At 40.3% G+C, this 13974-nt stretch overlaps 1 protein-coding gene across 3 annotated transcripts in view; it reads right to left on the bottom strand.

Moving 5' to 3' along the window:
- Positions 1–653: 653 nt before the first annotated feature.
- The window catches only part of rps6ka3b (ribosomal protein S6 kinase, polypeptide 3b), a 59930-nt gene continuing 46609 nt past the window's right edge, over positions 654–13974 (bottom strand). For all 3 annotated transcript variants that reach the window (XM_024292682.2, XM_036217422.1, XM_024292683.2), the window contains 11 exons: positions 12910–12974; positions 12737–12839; positions 12532–12641; positions 11937–12062; positions 9789–9878; positions 9395–9553; positions 8345–8506; positions 6667–6743; positions 6111–6228; positions 5873–6013; positions 654–4510 (listed from right to left, as the gene is read on the bottom strand). In XM_024292682.2, the coding sequence (XP_024148450.1) occupies positions 4388–4510; positions 5873–6013; positions 6111–6228; positions 6667–6743; positions 8345–8506; positions 9395–9553; positions 9789–9878; positions 11937–12062; positions 12532–12641; positions 12737–12839; positions 12910–12974 (1274 nt within the window). In that variant the 3' untranslated portion in view covers positions 654–4387. The remainder of the gene's footprint in view (positions 4511–5872; positions 6014–6110; positions 6229–6666; positions 6744–8344; positions 8507–9394; positions 9554–9788; positions 9879–11936; positions 12063–12531; positions 12642–12736; positions 12840–12909; positions 12975–13974) is intronic.

The following is a 13974-nucleotide window of genomic DNA, read 5'->3' as shown; positions in this document are numbered from 1 at the left end:
TTTTTGTGTTAATAAATTTCCTATAAAGCTATCGTCTTTTCATGGACAGGTGCTCTTATGTTGGAAACTAATGTACACGCACATTTTTACTCCTCACCAAACTCCCATCATCTGGAGTAACAGATATGTCTTGTACAGGAACAAGTTTTTGTATTTTAAAATTGGATGGAAAAGAACATTTGGTCTATAAAACATCTGTTAAATGATCAGGGCGGATGGCTGTCTTATGAAAACTTTTGTTTAAAGTTGCACTTTAACTGCAACCGTTCAGGGTTAGAAAATCGATTCTTCCAAAAGTCAAATTTCTCGTTGAAAATATTAAAACGCAAACTTCAGATCTTCAATTACCTAAACTTCTAATATTTGTAAAAGACTTATTAGACAAATCTTATTCTAACAGACTAATGCAGCTGCATATCACCAATGAAGTCTTTCCATTTCGGCCAAATAAAAACTACTTTTCAATTATTTCCTGATGCAGAGGTTAAAAAACTGAGGACAAATTACCTGTCGTACCCTTTAACCCTTAAGGCAAAAGAAGTTCATTTTAAAATTCTTTCAAATGTGTTTCCTTCCAGAGAATTACTTAGACAAAGATTTAATTTGGATAACAACATGAGTACCTTTTGTGATAACGATACTGAAACAACACATCTTTTTATTTTTTTATTGCGTTTAATACTTTTTAGGACGACCTCCAAGATTGGCTATCAAGCAAATCATTCTTACCCAGCCTCTAAAAAGAGAAGATTTCATGTTTGAGATGACCTTACAAAACAATAAAGTTTCACAATCAATAATCTCTTGATTTTAGCCATAACCATGAATCTGTTGAAGCACAGGGACACATTTGAAAAAACAACCACACAGCTGTTGGAAGAAGACAAAGCGGGAGGCGTTCCTTAGAGCATGACTGGGATGCTCATTTAAGAGTTCCTGCTCTGACTGCTTGCGTCAACCACTAACTGTATGAGGAAAATGCCAGAGAACCTCAGATCAGTTTACTCTTTAGACAACTTCTATGGCTGCATTGAGAACAGCGCCGCCCTCTGGCTATGTAGGCGGGATGGACCAGATGAGGATGGACGCCTGAACCTCTACAGGCTCTAGGATGTGGAGGATTCTGGTCCTCAGGGAAGAAAAGGAGCAGGAGGATATTTACATTGACAATTTAAGACAATTTTGGAGTCTTAACCTGCTGCCACATCTGGAAAGAATTCAGCTCATCCTGGTCCAATGATCAGGTGTGTCCCTACACTCCTGTGCTGCTGTCAGATCGTCCAGGTGATCAAGAGCCTGAACCTGCACATCAAACTCATGTTAAAAGAACACGAATGATGGAGAGAAGCCTCGGCTCCTCACCAACACCCAGTGCCGGATGACTCTGACCTCTGACCCTGCATGACCCCTTTGCTGCTAGACACCTGTCCATGTGAAAAACAAAGAGCCTGAAGAACATCTACGATGATTGGTTTAATTAAAATCTGGATTTTCATAGCGGAAGTACAAGTAACTAACTCTGCAGGGTGAGCAAACTTTTACACACACCATTATTTTGATTTCTGTTTCTTTGGTAGGGTAAATGATGGAAATAAAGCATTTTTTGACATGTTAAAATAACGTCTCAGCTGTAAACTGATACATTTAGAAGATTTTTCCCTTTTTTTGCCTTCTTTATGCACAATAATATAACATTTTACCTGGGATGCCCAAACTTTCAATCCCCTCTGTATGATGTAAATGTAAAGATTTAACATTTTTGTATTTGATTAAACCATGGAACATTCTTCAGACCTTCCTTACGTTTACAGAGATTAATAAAGCCTTTCATAAACTTGTTTTTCTCTTGTACATTTTTTCTGTGTATTCCTTTTCGTTTCTTGTGTCACAGCAGTAAAACGGGCTCTGCTGCTGAAGCTTCTCTGGCTGGTTTGAAGAGTTCTTTCAGGATTTACAGCTCGAGTCGAGAACACAGCAGACGCCATGAACATGAAGACAGAAACTCGTCTCAGCTGATTATTGTTTTAATAGAAAGATCAACTCTCACTGCAGGTATAAAAACAGAGAGCCGGCATAGCAGCAGGGCTGAATATGTCTCTGATGGATGAAGGAGGAAGAGGAGAAGAAAAAAAGGGCTTTTCTCCTGTTCATAATAACAAAAAAGAAATGAACAAATCATTCTTTGTCCTGGAGCTACACAGGAAGCTCAGATCAACACTTGCATACATAATGACGGACAGAGAATCTGCATCTGATCCCATTAGGCCGACATTCAGACCAGAAGAGGAGGAACCCGACGAGGACCTTCAAGGTCTTTAAAGATTAATTGACTTCTGGACTCTTTCATGTCAAATCATTAAAAACTGCAGGATGCAGAACAATAGAACACGGATGACAACATGAATGAGGTTAAAAGTCAAACTGCTGAGACAAAGTCAAGAATAAATATTTTAATCTCTTTTCATATTTTCCTTCTTAAGTTTGACAATCTAAATCAAAAGTTTAAGAAAGTAAATTTTGTTTTAAAGCATTTAATCATGTCAAGTGTGCTTATTTCAGTTTCTGCCAAACGAATTTACCATTTATTTATTTCAATAAAATGTTATTTGGACTAAGCTTCATACATTTATTTAAAAAAAACAAGAATTTCAGAAGTTTACTTTCTCCAAGACATGAATCTTTCCTCGTCTCATTAATTTAGTCATTAATTTCAACAGTTTCACCTTTAATCTCATCCTTTTTCTTATAAAACATAGGATTGATTAATCTTCTGATTAACAGATCCTGATTGAGCTGTGGTGAGCGCCCCCTGGTGGGTTTGTTGGAGGTCGTCAGATCAATTTCTGCTGCTGCTTTTTGATCAGGTTTTGGTTTTGAATCTTAAATCTGACTTTAGTTTTCATTTCTGCATAAAATAGTGACTTGTTTTCTTATGTCATGCATGCCATGAGTGTTTGGTTTTCAGTCCTGTGACTCTTGAATGTGGAATTGGGGGAAAAATGTTCACATGAATATTTCCCAGCAGAGATGAAAGTTTTCCTGAACAAATGTCAATTTTTTTTAATTCAAAGATTGCTCATAAAACAAAAGTCTTTCCAGAGGTTTTCAGGAGCATCACGCTGCTCTTGTGCTTCTCCTGCATCTTCTGCTCTGCTCTCCTGAGTTGCTCCTGGCGTTCCCAGTGACGCTGCATTCACACGCCACCTTCAGGTCAGCTTTGGTCAGACATCCACATCAAGCCACAGCAACGCTCGTTTCTCTGGATGTTTGGATTCTCTCCAGTTCCTGAACTGCTTCTGATTTACTGCTTTTGGTTTCTCCTTCTTATCAAAGTTATTTCTCTGAACTTATCAGAGCAAAACTGATTTTTAAAAATGGCATAAAACAAACTACAAAAAAAGTTTAAAATATTTATTTAGATTTTTTTTTCTAAGTTTGAAAGATTAAAAACCTGTTGGGTCAAAGTTCAAGCCTAGAGAATATTGATCATGCCCAAGACTGATGGATAAAGATGACAGTAAAGCTTACTCATTGAAAAGGTGTTACTTTAAAAATTAAAAGTACAATTGTATTTAAAAATGACAGCCTTAACTTTAAAGTTTGATTTTGGTTCCTGTGTAAAAAAGTTGACAAATCATTAAAGTGCTCAGATTAATGTTTAAGGATTTGAAAGTCTTCTCTCTCCAGGGGGAGATCCAGTGTGAGATTTTACAATCAAATAATAAAAATGTTAAAGAATAGTTTGACAGATGGCTGAGGCAGGGAAAACAATAGAGATTAATGTTATTTTTGGCCACCAGGGGGCACTGTTAGATCGCAGTGAAGGATTTTCGGAATATTTGCAGAGCTAGCAGGACAAAGGCATCAGTTAAAAACGGAGGATTCCCGTTTTTGATTTCTTCCTTTGAACGTTAATACTGGAACCAGAGAGTCTCTGGTTCTGAAGGAGGCGTGGCTTCTCGGAGCGTGGCCTCCACCTGTGAGGAGAACGTCTGCTTCTGTCCGACTCCGTCCGTGAGGTTTGAATGCTCAGAAAATCTAAACTTGTTCCGACGACTCGACCTGCATAAATAAATACAGTGCTTATTCTTCCTGACGTGCGCACGAGGAGCCTCCCCCTGCGCTGATTGTCTGAAGGAGAAATGCCGCGGCTGGGGGTGGGCGGGGCTAAAGCTTAGGCTCTACAGTGAGACAGCAGAGGAGATCCAATCAGAGGAGTGGGTTAAGGTGCAGGCTGTGGGCGTGGGGTCTCTGTGCTCCTGTTTGGCTTTGGCTGCTACTCGCTCCATCAGTAGTCTGTCCCGTTGGACTGGAAGGGTGGGGTGGGGTGAGGTCCGGTGGTGATCAGATCGAGGTCAGAGTTGAGCTGAAGAGGAGGAAGAGGAGGTCACAGAGCAGTGGAGGTGATCTTCTTCACTCCCCTCCGCCGCGCCAGGCTGGAGCAGCCCACCGGCTCCAGAACTGGGGGGACGTTCCTGTTCAAGGCCGAGTAGGTGGCCGCCATCGCCGCCTGGAGAGACAAGCCCACAACACCAAACTTTACCAGAACCATCCATTTGCTTGACTTCAAGTTCCTCAAATTTGTAAAAGAAGAAGCCTGGAACAAGATTCTCCAGATTTACACCGCTTTGACTTCCATCTGTGAGAACATGTTTTTGTACTGGGTAGGGACACTCCACTGTGAACATCCAAGAACCTGCGTTCAGCGCGTTCTTGGATGTTCGTCACATGTGACGTAGCTTTACAAAGACACTGCAGCATCAGAAACAACAGCATTTCTTGAGATGAAGCTGCGTTCACTGGAACATGAAGATCAGAATGTACTTCTGTGCAAACAGAACAAGAAAAGACTAAAGTCCTTTTCTATCTGAGAAAACGACGAGCCTTCAGCAGCGAATCGCTCCGTCTTCATGAACACAACAAGGAGCTCCAAGTAGTTCAGAATTGACTTACTCATACAAGTGAAACTGGTTTCATTGTATTACAGTAGTTCAGTTAAGTTAGGGTTAGAACACGCTGGATCGATGGCTTCATCCTAGTGTGGATCTAGAATTGATCTTAAAGTTTTGATCTAGAATTGATCCAAAAGTTTGGATCAAGATTTGACCTAAAAGATTGGATCTAGAGTTGGGTATATGTTTGGATCTAAAGGTAATCCCGAAGTTTGGATCTAGTTGATCCAGACATTTGGATCTTGAGTTGATCCAGAAGTTTTTTATTTACAGTTAGGCTAAGGTTTGGATCTAGAGTAGATTTAAAAGATTAGATCTAGAGTTGATCTAAAAGATTGGATCAAGAGTTAATGTAAAAGTTTGGATCTAAAGTTGGACCAAAGGTTTGGATCAGAGTTGATCCAGAAGTTTGATTCTTGAGTTGATCTAAAAGACATGATCTAAAGTTGATCCAGAAGTCTCGATTTAGAGTCGATGTAAAAGTTTTTATCTAAAGTTGGACCAAAGTTTGGATTTAGAGTTGATCCAAAAGTTTGGATTTAGAGTTGATCCAAAAGTTTGGATCTAGAGTTGATCCAAAAGTTTGGATCTAGAGTTGATCCAAAAGTTTGGATTTAGAGTTGATCCAAAAGTTTGGATCTAGAGTTGATCCAAAAGTTTGGATCTAGAGTTGGACCAAAGGTTTGGATCTAGAGTTGGACCAAAGGTTTGGATCTAGAGTTGGACCAAAGGTTTGGATCTAGAGTTGGACCAAATGTTTGATTGCTGCTGCTCACTGAGTTCATCCTGACACTGTTTGAATCTGCAGGATCTCTGATTCCAGGCTCTGCTGGAACTTCTCTTTCAGCTTGAACACCAATGATCTTCAGCTTCAGGAAAAAGTCCAAAAGTAGGGCTGGATGGGTTTGGTGGAGGGATACCTTGACGAGCAGTGGCGTGTCCTGTCTGTTGAGGGTGTACTTGGGCAGCTGGTCTCTGTGCATCACCCAGGGGTGTCTGAGGACCTGACCTGCAGTCAGACGCTTGTGGGGGTCGACATGCAGCATCTTCGACACAAGATCCTGCGGGGTCAGAGGTCACAGAAACTACTGCTTTAAACACAAACTCTGTTTAACTCTGGACGAAAAGTCCTGGCATGTTCTGAGCGGAGGTCGGGACCTTAGCTTCAGCAGAGACGGTGTTCCAGTTGCCTCCAGTGAGGGAGAAGTTCCCGCTGCCGATGCGGGCCAGGATCTCCTCCGGGGTGTCCTCTGGGCCGTTGGCAAACGGAGTAAAGCTGCAGACATGCAGACAGTTAACCACTGAGGACAAACAGAGTTCAGCTTCTGAGGAATGAGATGGAAGAGTTCTGTTTAAGCTGGGTCTTCAGGTTGATTAAATGAGTTTTGTTCTTTTCTGTTTAAGCTTCTGTTTCGACATATAATTTGAAGAACATGTTTGTGAGAAGAATGCTGCTGCTTTGCAATCCAGCAGATTCTCTGAGGGTTTGAAGTGATGATTGACAGTTAATGCTGAGTTAACCCCTGTTAAGTCCTACATGTGAAGATATAAAGGCAACAATCAAATCGATTTACAACCTTCTGACTCTAAATCAAAGGGATGTGGACATTAGTAACTACAGCGGATCAAAGAAGTGTCCTCATCAGGTTTGTTGGTGCTGAGAGTTCCTGGCATTGAGAGTGTCCAGACGAGGAATGAAAGGAGCTGCACTCACCCTGTGAGCATGGTGTAGAGCAGCACCCCCAGACTCCAGATGTCACAGGCAGCATCGTACCCCTGCTTCTTCAAAACCTGACAAACACACACACACACACACACACACACACATGGGTTTCTGGACTCAGAGCATATGTAGCTGCAGTAAACAACTTTGGTCTGTAAGACCACCGACATCAAAGCCTCACAGCTTCAGTTAGTGCAAATTTAAAATGCAATAAAAGAAAGAATCAATAAAATGTTGATTAAAAGTTACACATTGATCACATTAATCAGAAACACAACAAAGCCTCAGATGTCATGGGTCCATTTCTGCAGCAAAAACAAACACGACAGTTTATTCAGAGATCAGGACATTACAGCTCTTTAACAGCTGCTGTAACGCTACACTGAAGATGTCATAAATGCATTAACCATGTTCACAAAAAGTAATAATTCACATAAATAGAAAAAACTATGGATATTACTGAAGTAAAAAGACAAGAAAAAACAAAAGTAGTCAAGTCATGGGACTTCAATGATGAGAAACTCAACAGTGAAGCTAAAGAGTTCTTCATTAAATCCAACATTGTAATAGGAAGCAGTTGTTGTAAAATATGATGATGATGATGTTTGCTCAGATCACTTCTGCATTCTCATTTGCATAAATCAATAAAAGAAAACGTTTAAAGATAACTATCTTCACTTTTTTAGTGAGTGTGTGTATGATTTGTTTTGTTAAATGAAAAAGGAAAGAATGTACAATTGTGGACCTTAAACTTGAATATTACTTACCTTCTCAAAAAATAAAAGTTTGAGGAAAAAAGGACTTTCATAAACAACATAGTTAAATCTGTGAGTTTTAGAATTCCAAAATTCTTCTCTAAACAACCAAATTCTTTAACCCCTGAGGCGCCGTCGGTGACGCTTAAATACGCTTTAACATACTGTAGTTTTTCAACTGTTAACACAATAATTCCAGCTCGATGAGCCGCTTTTCTCCTTCAGAATCCAAATCAGGGGTGTCAAACTCAATCGCACAAGGGACCAAAATCCAAAACCCTCCTTAGGTAGGTCACGGGCCGAACAGGATAAACATTTATTGAAAACTCTAAAACTAAAAAGTGCTTTTCAATGTTCTCTCATTTTGAAATGCTCTGATGCTTCAGTCAATCTTTTTGGTTTCGGCTCTGCTCCACTCTTCTTCACTCTGCTGCTGCTTCCAACTGACACTACATTAGTTTTGCTTTTCATTCATAACTGATAAATGACTCAAAGACATGTTGACTTTGAACAGGGATATTTTAAAAACCATAAGGAGTTTCAAAATAAAAATACAAGTTCAAGAGCCCAAAGTCTGCTGAACAGTTTAAAAGTTGAATGGTTTCTGTAGCAGAAAGTCTACTTGACTTCTATTGATTTGTAGAGCTCAAAGGTTTTTGATGAAAAAGGAGCTTTGAACATTGTCAATGGAGTTAAAAAAGTGGTTTAGTGTGAGATTTAACTACTTTAATGAAGAACAGTTACGTTATAAGCAACTTCTTAGCTACATAGATCCTTTTTGTATGTAATCAAATCAAATCTTGATCCTATGATCTAGGACTAGATCAAAAGATCTTAGATTGTAGGACATTCAGACTTGACCTCTTGACCTCTCCTGTGAAAACCGCCACACGTGGACCGGCAGCTCGCCATACCTCTGGTGCGACAAAGTTGGCAGTGTAACACGGCGTCATGAGCAGACCGTTCTCCGCCCTCAACTGCTTGGCGAAACCGAAGTCGCAGATCCTGATGGACTCGGCGTTGCCGCTCTCGTCCACATACAGGATGTTACTGGGCTTCAGGTCTCTGTGCACCACCTTGAAACACCACAGAAGAAGAAGAGTCAGCAGGAGGAGGAGGAGAGGAGCTGGATCTCATCTGATCTACAACCTTTTAGCTAACAGTTGAAACATTTCTCCAAGTAAGGTTTTCTTTCTTCTGTTTTCTTGGTTGGGCATAGAAACACAAGTATGGACTAAGCCAATAAAAACCCATGTATCTATGCTTCTTAACTTAGAATTTGGACCTTACCTACATGCTCACAAAATAAACTTCAGTTAAGGCTGAAGCAGAAAGAACGATCCTTCTGCACTCTATAAATAAAGCTGTTGTCTGCCTTTATAAAAGGTAGAAATAAGAGATGCTTTTATCCTCATTTTATATTAAAATCAGCTCTAAAGTGATGAGTTTAAGTGATAAGTTCATAGCAAACATGTTTTTCCCCCATCAGAAGCAGATTAATGTGTTGGAGAGACTTTTGTTTCTCCACTTTAAAGTAGATGGTTTTAGCGTCTGCTTTGGCCACACCCACATGTGCGAAGTGACAGAGGTTGGTTTGCTTTGAGACAGAGTGTAACATTCTGGGGTTTTTGGTCAGAACCGACCTCAAAAGTTGAAATACCATAAACACATTTTACTTTAGATAGCAAATCATACATTTGATGATGTAATCTCCGTGGATTAGATAATTCAAGACTTTTGACTCAAGGTGGTGCCAAAAACAACAGAAATTAGGATTTTAAAATGTAGGGTTTTATGCCTAAAAACAAGAAATGTATATAAAAAAAAACCCTCATCATTTTTGAATAAATCTGGTAAATCAGGTTTGTGCAAGCTAAAGTTTAAATCAGATTTTTGTTCTTCTTAGAAGTGTCATCATTCATTCCAAGGAGAATCATTTCCACATTGGTTAGAGTGACACACACCCCCTGAACATGCAGGTACTCCACAGTCTTGGTGATGGTGAAGAGGACGGCGCTGGCTTCCCGCTCAGAGAAAAACTTCTGTCTGAGGATTTTGTCCAGCAGCTCGCCGCCCTTCATCAGCTCCGTCACCAGGAACACGGAGCGGCCGTCGTCATACACCTGCAGCAAAGACACAACATCACAGTCGTATCCTTAAACTCCTCAATGTTCCCGACATCCATGACTTCTACGCTGATCCTGAACAGATAACACTGTTGTGGAGGTCTCTATCCAGCCTGCCGTTGCTCTCGCTAGTCTCTTCTCTTCTCTCAGAGTTAGAAAAACAAAACCGCACAAACAGGAGGAGAACATTTCATCAGGAAAACAGGAGCAAGCTGCTCTGACTGTGACTCACATCCTTCAGGGTGATGACGTTGGGGTGCTGCCCGTATCTCAGCAGGATCTCCACCTCCTCCGACGGGTCTCGCTTGGCTTTGTTGATGATCTGAAACAAGAGTTTTCTAGAGTTAAATGACCCTGGATTCTAGGGGAAACTATGGAGCCACTCTTTGGCTTCCTGCTTGAGGCCAGTTAAAAAGCTAAAGTAACTGAAGCCAGGTCACTTCACCAGGTCACCACCAGAGGGCTTTTCCCACCAGCAAGTAACAAACCATCCAAAGACAGCCTCGAGACTGCTCACCATTTTTGTTGAACCGCTAATGCAGAGGCGTCAAACTCAATCACACAAGGGGGCAAAACCCAAAACACACCTGAGGTCGTGGGCCGAACAGGATAAACATTTATTGAACACTCTAAAACTACATTTTTAAAACTTTAAAACTGTAACTTTTTAACAAAATTATGAACTTGATATATAACTGTGATAAGGAAACAGATCCATTCAACATGGATCCAGAACTCCAGAATCTTTGTCAAACCACTCGGACCTTACGAAGCCTCTGGAAATAAAATCCATGAACGACTCAGAACTGTGGGATTACACACGTTTGAACCTTTAATTGAAGCAAAATGTGACATGTGAACTTAAGCAACCGCTGAAGGTGAACTCTGACCCGATCCTGAGCTGTAGAATTCGAGCACAATTCCCTTGAAATGAGACCTTCACAGTCTCTCAGTCGAAACAACAAAGAACGATTATGTGGCCTTAAACAGCTATTAAACTGTGATGTAGCACTTAGCACTGATTCTGCTCAAACAACTGATCTTTTTCTTCTTTTAAACTTATTAGTTTTTGTATTATAATAATTCTTTGATGAAAACAATCTGCAAAAATAGAATTTTTTAAAATGAGAATATTTTAATTTTTTTTGCATTAACAAATGAAGATAATTTTTACTTGTTACTTTTTGTATTACTACAATAATTCTTTCATTAATACAATCTGCATAAATTGTCTTTTTAATGAGAATATTTTGAAACGTTTTTAGCTTTAACAAATGAAGATGATTCTTACTCATTACAATAATTATTTGATTAATACAATCTTTTTAAATAAGAATATTTAGATTATGCTACTGATTAATATAAATGATCTGTCTATGGATGTTTTGAAATTTGATTACATCACTGATACTAATGATCCTTTATAACTTGAATCTGTTATTGTAGAGAATAAATATTTGATATCAAGTCCTGAATATTGATAATTCATGTAGAGAAAATGGTATGGTCGAGTCGGGGTGGGATTATATAATATAAGTTTGCTTCCTCCCACTCCCTATCAAGCGATCTAGATGTAATTCGATGTGATGTGTTTTTATTTCATGTATTATTCCTGATTGCTTGAAATAAACCATTTCATTCATTCATAAGTCTAGTGTGAATGCTGTAAGATGAACTTGGCAGCTGAAGATGCTAAAGCTGATAGCGCTCTAAAATATTAGCTAAACTCCAAAACAGCCTAAAAATGTTATGGTAAATGCTAAAATAGTCCAAAAAGCTAGAAGAATGCCAGTTTTTAAAACTTTAAAAATGGTAACTTTTTAACATTAATATAAAAAGTCAGGAATATTATTCCAGAATAAATCAACTTAAACCTGAAATAATTTTCAATATTTTACTCTCCATAAAAATATATTTTGTCAAAATTATACAAGTTAGAAATAAGCACAAGATAACATCGGGTCATTAATAACAAAATAAAATGATCTGGAGGGCCGGATAGAATTACTCTGAGGGCCAGATCCGGCCCCCGGGCCTTGACTTTGACTCATGCATTAATGTTAGCTTAGGGTTGTGAGAGGCTGGAAGCTAGAGGGAGAGACTGTTAAAGGGATGATGGGATATCAGCAGTGCCTTACTTCTGCACAAACATTCCCACCTAAACTCAGGTGAATTCTAATGAACTCCTGCCATTCTGCAGAAACTATGTCCTAGAAAACTTTTTTGGCTAAAAACATCATCATCATGATTAAAAGATCCCTGGGAACAATTTTAAAATGGATCAAAAGATGACTGGAGTGGGACTTTAAGGACTGTTTTGTTGATGTCTGGTAGGAAGAAAGCTCGTCATGGCTTGCTGTCAGGTTGTGGTGGAGGTTACCTTGACTGCGTACTCCATGCTGGTGGCTTTGTGGATGCAGCGCTTGCAGATGGAGTACGAGCCGACGCCGATGTCCTCTTTAATCTCATAGGAATCGGAGAACTGAGAGTTGCTCCTGTGAAGTTGCTGAAAGAAGACGTAAATTCATTCATCAGTTTCTTGACCCGCTCTAGCCCCTTTGAGTTCATGAGGCTAGTGCTGGAAGAAGGCGGGGTATAATTTTGACAGGCCACCAGTCTATCACACACCCAAAAAACACTCACAGTTACACCTGGGGACAATTTAAAGTAACCAATCCACCTATGAAGCATGTTTCGAGACTGTGGGAGGAAGCTGGAGCGTCCTGAGAAGACCCACACATGCTCCTCTAGGACAGAACATGCAGGTCTGAGCTGGGACTTGAACCACAGCCTTCTGGCTGTGAGGCTAGAGTGCTAGTCGTTGTTCCACCAAAACATTTCATCTGTGGTCTGACTGTTGAGCTGCTGCTTTCATCTCCGAGTCCAAAAGCAGTCGTGTGAAGCAGCTCTGTCCTGTCCTCTGAGGAGTAACCCAGAAAACATCTCCCTCTGAGGAGCACGGAGCATGTGCGTACCTGTACGATAGCGTGAGGCAGCGGCTGCGTCTCCTCCTCTGTGATGGCCACGAAGCTGAACCCCCTGAAGAGCTGATGAGCGTTCGCACTCGGAGGGACCCCTGGGGAGTCTGAGCAGCACGGAGAGAGGAAACCAGACGAGTTGGAGGATGTAGTTCAGCGGGAGGGAGGCGCAGGAGGAGCAAGGGAGGGGAGGGGGGTCTACCTCTGGGTGTTTTAGCTGTGAACTCTGGATCAAAATAGAAAGTGTCGTCAGGTCGTCCCACGGCCGGCTTGAAGGGAGGATAGATCTCTCGGCGGAAGAGTTTCTAAAGACAGAAGAAGGTTAGCGGAGCTGTCAGGGAGGAACGGAGGTGCTGGTGTGAGGGAGGAACTGACATTCCAGTCGATGGTGTGGAAGAAGTGATGCCTCTTGATCTCCTCCACTCCGTCCGGCCCGGCTCCTGAACACAAATCAGAGAATCCGCTGAGAGCCAGCTCCTTCCTGTCCGGGTTTCTACTAATGATGTCACGTTCTACATCGAGTTGCTGGTTCTAATCAGTTCAGATTGTGTTTTGACAGTCATATGAATCCTTCAGGCTCCATTCACAATGTGGGTGTTTCATTTAGAGTTACGGTCAATGAGAGAGAAAATTTGAATAAAAATGAATAAAATGTTTGTATGTCCTGATGGTCACATCAGCAGAGCCATAAAGTAACAGTCACAGTGACATTACATCCCATCTACAATGTGTTCCCACTTTAACCCAACCACTGAAAACAGACTTCATGATGATTTAGTCACAATTTATGTTGATTTCACAAACATTTACGCATTTATTCATTTATTTGATAGAAATATTTCCACCAGAACCACAACCATCACACATTTTTGTGGAGCTATTTTGGGGCCATAAATATTTGAAATCCAAATAAAATATTTTAAAAAAAAATGGTGTTTGGCCAAAAAAAATGCAAAATGTCCAAAACCTTTTGCTATTCTAAAACAAATGTAATTATTTTCAGCTTTTAAATGTTTGAATAAAATAAAAAAAAATCTTAAATAGGGTTAATAATAGGATAACGGAAAGTTAAAACTGAGAAATCTGACACCTTTAAATGTGCCACTGCATGTCTCACAGTAGCCGAAAAGTAGCCCGGTTACCATGGTTACCATGGTGCACCACCTTCTCTGCTATCAAAACTGTTTAAAGACATGAGGGAATTGAGGTTTTAGAGTCTTGGTCTTATCTTTGAGGGGTTTTTGCCTCTAAAAAGCTCCAACTTCAGGTTTCAGCAGCAGGAGTAGAATGGAGATAGAGGAGGAGGAGGAGGAGGAGGTTCAGACCTTTCCTGTCTTTGTCCTTGCTCCTGACACAAGGATTTCTTCACTTTTTAAAATCTTTTAATGGTGTTCTGCAGTTTGACATTCAGAAACACTGTTTTTAATCTCAGGTTAGAGT

Source organism: Oryzias melastigma, linkage group LG20 (assembly GCF_002922805.2).
Source record: "Oryzias melastigma strain HK-1 linkage group LG20, ASM292280v2, whole genome shotgun sequence".
Classification (NCBI taxonomy): domain Eukaryota; kingdom Metazoa; phylum Chordata; class Actinopteri; order Beloniformes; family Adrianichthyidae; genus Oryzias; species Oryzias melastigma.
The sequence above is the reverse complement of the archived record's forward strand: the minus strand, read 5'-3'. Positions and strand labels throughout refer to the sequence as shown.